The 7,300-nt window shown below is 51.4% G+C and overlaps 1 protein-coding gene across 1 annotated transcript in view; it reads right to left on the bottom strand.

The window, feature by feature from the left end:
- PTAFR (platelet activating factor receptor) overlaps nt 1–1,445 on the bottom strand; it is a 36,503-nt gene extending 35,058 nt beyond the window's left edge. The window contains exon 1 of the mRNA XM_027580409.2: nt 1,372–1,445. Within this exon, the coding sequence (XP_027436210.1) occupies nt 1,372–1,444 (73 nt within the window). The 5' untranslated portion in view covers nt 1,445. The remainder of the gene's footprint in view (nt 1–1,371) is intronic.
- Nucleotides 1,446–7,300: the final 5,855 nt, after the last annotated feature.

Raw genomic sequence — 7,300 nt, forward strand, 5'->3', positions numbered from 1 at the left:
ACTGAACTTTTAACTTGCTTATTTGCTACCTCTTTAAACAATAAAAATTAATTAAATATTAATTAAAGAGGGGGCGCCTGGGTGGCTCAGTGGGTTAAGCATCCAACTCTTGATTTTGGCTCAAGTCATGATCTCACGGTCGTAAGTTCAAGCCCCGCATCAGGCTCTGCACCAGGCATGGAGTCTGCTGAAGATTCTCTCCCACACCCTCTGACCCTCTCCCTCCCCCTCTAAAAAAAATAATAATAAATTAAAGAGAGGTGGACTCTGGGGTCAGATTTACCTATGTCTAGATCCCACTGCTGTCTCTTGTCCGTGGCATATTGGGCAAGTTTCTTAACCTCTCTAAGCCTATATCAAAACATAGTTATAAAATGAGGATAGCAGTATCTACTTCATAAAGGTAGTGTGTCGTTAAGTAAGATAATGCTTGTACAAGCACGGAGCGTGATCTCTGGCCCGCAGTAGTCATGTGATGAATGCTAGCCAGCTTTTTTTATTCCCAGCCTGAGCTGAGTCCTGGGGCCATTCCGAAGTAGCAGTCAGACAGCTAGGACAGTGGCATCTCCCATCATGCCCCATGCTGTGGCCAGGACCCCTAGCACTTCTCCCGGCCGGCCCCCGACGCACAAGCAGGACCCCAGTCCCTGCCCCAGCTGAGCAGCAGCACCCAAAGATCTTGGGAACCAGTTTGGGGGTGAGGAGAGTTCCTGTGATATGTACCTGTGGTTGGCATGCGTGTGTGTGTGTGTGTGTGTGTGTGTGTGTGTGTGTAGGGCGGATGTTTGTGGGATCTTTGTGGAGTAGGTTTGTCTACAGCAAGTGAGCAGAGGGTCTTTCATGTCTGGGTTGCTGTGTCCTGCAAGGGTTTATGTGTTGTACGTGTCGTATGTCTATAAAGATGTGTGTTTCATCCCGTGGGTGACAATATGCATCACACGAGGGGATAGCGTGTCCACTGTGACAGTTCGTGTATTGTTTGTAGTGAAGGGTCATGGGTTCTATCAGTAGATGTCAAGGGTCTGTTGTGTGTTATGCATCCGTGAAGGGCCATGAACTAGGTCCGTGGGTGATGAGGGTGTGTTCTGTGCGCTGTGTGTGAATGCTCTGTGAGGCATAAAAGGATGTGTGATTGTTAAATGGGACCCGGCTCCCATTTGTTAAATGTCTGTGAGGAGAAAAAGGATGTGTGCTGTGTCTGTGGTGACCAAGGAGGGCTGTGTGTCTATGGGGGTGTGCTGGTGGGAGGAGAGTCAGACATAACCCAGCTCTGGGGGCCCCTCCAGGGCCTGAACAGCCTTAAGGATTCTACGGAGCAGCTAGACAAAGCAGCCAAACCTGACCCTCTCACCCAGGCCACCAGACTCTTACCTGAGAAACAGCAGAAACAGTGGTCTAAAGAGTGGCAACAGGCTGAGGGAGAGACGGGGGCCACTGAGAGCATGTTTCCTGGTCAGCTTCTCAGAGAACTCGGGAACTGGGGCAGAGAATAGGAAGGAAGCGGAAGGCAGGCCCAGACCCAGGTGTGTGACTCACTTTTACACTCCAATCCCCATTCAACAGCCAAATAAAGAATTAGGGGAGGCCTGCCTGCGGGCTCTGCTGGGCAGGACGTAAGGCAAGGAAGCCAGGTCCTTGGGTGGGGCCCCCATCCCGAAGTCACTGGGAACACCCACCTCTAGCCAGGGAGTCTCTCTGCATGTCAGCTCAGCCAACAACACTGGGCTGGTCCATCTGATATGGAGCCTCTCTTTCGGTAAGTGTTGGGCTTAGGCTAACAGAGGAACTGGGTCCCTTGTCTGAGGGAGAGATGAGCCCTGACCTAGAGAAGGTCCTAAACCTGCCCAGGAGCCCCCAGTCTGAGGTGGGGTGTGGACACAGCCCTGTCATCAGGAGCCTGAGTTTCAGTGGTCACAGCCCCAACTCCAGTGAGCCCCAAGCTGATGGAAAAGACCAAACACTGCCCTCAGAAGATACCCTTATCACAGCCAGCCTTGCCCACAGGAAGCCACAGTAGGTGTGACATAGCCTGCCCACAGATGCCCCCAACCAGGGAGGAGACAGCCTCGCCCTCGGGGATGCCCAGTCTGTTGGAAAAGAGGAAATTCTGCCTTATGAATCCACCCCTCTGAGGGAGAGACACAGCCATCGCTGCCCTCGTGAGCTGCCAGTCTGAAGGAGAAGACAGATCCTTGCTCTGAGGAGTCCCTAGTCTGACCAAGGCCAAAGACCATAGTTCTGTCAAAAGCCTAGAACTGCCCCAACCCTGTGGGCTCTGTGCTGAAAGTTACTCCTTGTCTCCACTTCATCCTCACCAAAATAGCTGATTGGGCTTAGCAGAAAGCAAAAGTGTCGGGGCACAGACAAAAGCAAATTAGGCCATTGCACAGGTGGACATTCTCAAATCCCGACTCTAAGAATCCACTAGCCCAGGGTTTGACCACTGCCTCTGGTCTTCAACCCAAGCCCTCTAGTGAGCGTCTCTGAGCCTGTTTCCTGGGTGATAGCCACACATACTCCCTACTTTATACCTAGCATGACGCCTGGCCTATAACAAGAATTCAGTAAATGAAAATCACTTTATTTACCCAAGTTCCTACCTGTGTCCCGGAATGGGGGGTCAAATCCTTTCTCCACATCAGACTCAGTTTGAAGAACGTATTAAAAATGAAGGTTTAAACAAAAGCATTTTCTCAGATTCCACTTGAAGAAATTCTGATCCAGCGGTGTTGGTGATGGGGCCCAGGAAATAATTTTTAGCAAGCACCCATTGATTCCAAGGTGAACAGCCCATTTTGCAGAGCAGGCTTGGAGGGACTACAGAGGAAGCCAGGGACGGGGCAGGCAGTTCCGGTACCCAAAGGCACTTTCGAGCTATGCTTACCTACTCCCCACCAAGCCACAGGTAGAAGGCCAGGGTATTGGCATCTCTGATAGAGTCCCAAGTTCTACCCATCCACCACCTCACAGTGGACTTCTTTTTTTTTTTTGACTTCTGTGTTTTATTTTTTTCTTCCAAGTTTTTATTTAAATTCCGGTTAGTCAACAGAGTGTAATATGAGTTTCAGGCGTAGGATTTTTTTTTTTAATTTTTTTTTTATAGATTTTATTTATTTATTTGAGAGAGAGAATGAGATAGAGAGAGAGCACGAGAGGGAAGAGGGTCAGAGGGAGAAGCAGACTCCCTGCTGAGCAGGGAGCCCGATGCGGGACTCGATCCCGGGACTCCAGGATCATGACCTGAGCCGAAGGCAGTCGCTTAACCAACTGAGCCACCCAGGCGCCCAGGCGTAGGATTTAGTGATTCACCACTTATACACAACACCCAGTGCTCATCACACGTGACCTCCTGAATACCCATCACCCATCTAGTCCATCCCCCGCCCACCTCCCCTCCAGCACCCCTCAGTGTGTTCTCTATCGTTAGGAGTCTGTTTTATGGTTCGCCTCTTTTCATCCCCCCTGTGTTCATATGTTAACGTTTCTTAAATTCCACATGTGAGTGAAATCATATGGTATTTGTCTTTCTCTGGACTGGCTGTTCTTGCCTGATGTCCTGGCGCCGGCAGAGTTAACCTGGGAGCTTCCTGAAGACCCAGCTGTCTGTCTCCCCAGCCCTGAATCCTCCGTGGTAATCTTCACGGAGACCAGAGACTGTCTTTTCACCAGGTTTCCCAGGTGTGCTCCATTCTCTGCTCTTTCACCGCATCCTTGGGGCAGCCACGCTGGAGGAGGGTTAGGGAGGACTGCTCACTGTGCACCACGCTGTGCCAGGATCCGGTTTCCCTGATCTCCTTAACTCCCAGGGCAACAGGTTGAAGAGAAAAGGAAGCAGAGGCTCAGAGAAGTTTTAAGGCTACAGACTGGCACCAAATGCAGGCCTGCTGCCTCCATTTACAAGCTTTGTTCTTATTAATACGCAGAAACTCACCAGACTTCGTGGAACAGGAATGGAGAAATTATTTTTTACCAAAGAGGAGGAAGCTAAAGCCCTGAGAGGGGAATGATGTGCCAGGATTTGCAAAGCCACTGAGTGGAAGAGCAGATACTTGGTAAGGTGACTCCACGCCCTTTCTGAGCTCATGCCTCATTACTCAGGTCAGACATCCCCATGCTCCCAGGGTCCACAGGGAGAAGCAGGGACAACCTCCAACAAGGGGGCAGCTGAACTAGATGTGCCGGGATGGATGGGGGCAGGGCTGGGGGAGAGGGAGGAAATGGAGAGGGGCAAATCCTGCTTCACTTCTGCCCTCCTCCACCCTCAGTGCAGGCCCAGACTCATCCACAGCCTCCCACGCTTACTCCTACCTCCGCCAGGGCCCTACCGAAGCAAGAAAGGCTAGAAGGTGGGGCCTGGCTGAGAGCCACGGCCTGGGATGGGGTGGGGTGGGGTGGGGTGGGGTGGGAGGGTTTGGGTGACTGGGCTGCCAAAGGCAATGACTGATGCTTTAGGTGGTCGCATCTCTTTCTAAAGGTACTGTTCCCACTCTACCCACGAGGAAGCTGAGGCTGAGTTGAAACCCCATGGCAGGATTCTAACCCTCCCTGTCTGGCTCCTTCCGTTTCACCTCTGCCCACGGTGGTCAGCAGTGAGCCGCACAGGGGGAGAGGTGGGGGCGGTGGCTATCCGCTCCATTATTCACAACAAACCACAGGAAGGAGAGAAGTGGCTCACCCAACCTGTCATTCTCTCTGGGCCCTGGTGCTCCTCCAGTGAGCCTTTCCTGCCCAAAGAGCCCCTTAAGCTGCTCACAGATGAAGAGTCTGGAGAAGCTGCCACAGCCACAGCCCTGCTCTGGAGACGTCTTGGCTCATGCGGCCTCAATTCAATGCCCAAAGCACGCCCCTCTCCCAGGTGGGTCATTAGTGAAACAATTGCTCTGAACAGGTTTACAGGAACGGGCAGGGGCCACGGCGGATCTTCAAGTGGGTCTGCCCCTACCATGTGCCAGAAAGGTAATGGGCAGGCTTTAGTCCATCTGGGAACGTTAGGACGTCATGGTTGAAACCCAAATTCCTTAGTAGGACTTTCTGAGGTCCCTGGCCTCACTTCAGCCCGCTTCTATGCTTCTAAGCCCGGCTTCAGTTCCTGCTGGCTCTCTGCACACTGTTCCCTCATTCCTCAAGTCTCACTCCACCTGCACCAGACACATAGTGGTCCTCGCAGTCCATCTCCCTTTCTTCCTTCCTTGCCAGAATTTTACTGGAAAGAGTAGGTGCCCGGTCCCAAGGGGCAAGTCCTGGTCTGTGGCCTGCCCATTCTCCCTTGCCGTTTTCCCAGATTTACAGTTGGAGGTGGCCATGTGACTCATCTTCTAGAGAATGCCATCTTTGGGGGAAAATTTTGCTTCCTGGATAACTTCTTTCTGCTTGGCGATTGGTATGAGGTGTGGTGCTGCCACAACCTTCTATGAGATTCTACAATGATAAAATGACAAGCCTGCTGAGAACGGAGGTGAAACACAGGAAGAGCCTTGCTCCTTGGTAGCACCATGAGGCGGGCCCACGACCAAGACCTGAAACTGCCTGCCAACAGACTTCCCCTCATTGTTTATGCTTATTCCACGCAGCTGGAAACATTCCTAACCAATGCATCAGACACATCACTTCCAGGGTGCCTGAGGGGGGCTGTCAGCTAAGTGTCTGCCTTTGGCTCAGGTCATGATCCCAGGGTCCTGGGATCGAGCCCCACCTCGGCCTCCATGCAGAGGGGAGTCTGCTTCTCCTTCTCCCCCTGCTCCTTCTCTCCAATAAAGAAATAAAATTAAAAAAAAAAAAAAAAGAGGGGCGCCTGGGTGGCTCAATCGTTAAGCATCTGCCTTCGGCTCAGGTCATGATCCCAGGGTCCTGGGATCGAGCCCCGCATCGGGCTCCCTGCTCCACAGGAAGCCTGCTTCTCCCTCTCCCATTCCCCCTGCTTGTGTTCCCTCTCTCGCTGTGTCTCTGTCAAATAAATAAAGTCTTAAAAAAAAAAAAGATGTCACTTCCTCCAGGAAATGTGCCTTGGCTAGTAAAACAGGATCAAGGAACCCCTCCTCAGAGCAGTGGAAACATGTGCCTCTCATGTTATCTGCACTTGCCCACTCATCCATGGGCCCCAGCAGACTGAGGTAGGCAGCAGGGCCCCATGGCGTTCACCATTTTATTCCTACGCCAGCCTATCTGTCGAATGCATAAGGATACCCACAGCTGATTGGTGGCACAAGCTCCTTGGGGGCAAAGCCCAGGCCCAGCCCTCGGGAACTTGCAGAAACAGTTGACACAGGACAACCACAGAATCCCTGAGGAAGGGATGGGTGTGTACATGCGCATTCGGGAGTGAGGTGGGTAGCACTTCACCCGGCTAGAAGAAACGTCGCTGCTCCCTGCACAGGACAGTGTGCATCCCCTCCTGACTGTATCACTTGGCAGGGTGACAGAGTGTCCCCCACTCTGCTCCTTCCACTTCCAACTAGAGCCACACCCACCCTCTGTGCTCAGATTCATCTGCAGTGTCGACTGCTTAGCTGCACTTGGAAGGACAGTAAGACACCCAAGCTTCTGTCCCCTCCCACAGAGAAGCAACTCAAACGTGCAGTGTCTTGATACAAGACAGTGTGCCTTTGTGATTACTGTCCCTCTTTCCTTATCTATAAAACACTGCATCAAGTCTACTTAAAAGTCACCCAGTTTCTCTTATCTTCACATTTTAGGTGCCATCTTTCTATTTTCCACCTTGTATCCCACCCAGGAGCTGATCCTGTCTCTCACAGCCAGCAGGACATTTGAGAATATACTCTAAGCTGGGTGCTTTCACACATTATTTCACTTAATCCTTGAAATAATTAGTATCTTCATTTTACACATAATAGTATATTAGCAACAACCTCTGAGCACCGTGACAGCAAACTTAACATATGCCATGGCTAATCCTCCCTAAAAGCTGCCACACCGATCTATATTCCCATTTTGTAGATGAAGAAACTAAGGTGCAGCAATTAAGTGGTAGGGAGCACGTGGGGAGCAGCTCTGTCCAACTCCAAAGCATTTCAGAGTTGGGCCAAGGGACCCACCTTTGGAGTAATACCTAAGGAAGAGTACATCAATGGTTAGGGTATAAAAATTTATTACATGTACAGAATATGACCACTAACGAATGCAGACAGGCTAGGACACAATGACACCGGATGGAAGATGGCTAGCTCTTTGGAAAGTGAACATGTTTGGGTGGCTCGGAGCCTCATGCCACGCGGAATGGTCAGTCAGAAGGGAGAGCACATGCCAAACGCTGTGGAAGGTCAGGGCATCGAGTGACTGCTCT

The sequence above is a fragment of the Zalophus californianus genome, chromosome 4 (genome assembly GCF_009762305.2).
Source record: "Zalophus californianus isolate mZalCal1 chromosome 4, mZalCal1.pri.v2, whole genome shotgun sequence".
Lineage (NCBI taxonomy): Eukaryota > Metazoa > Chordata > Mammalia > Carnivora > Otariidae > Zalophus > Zalophus californianus.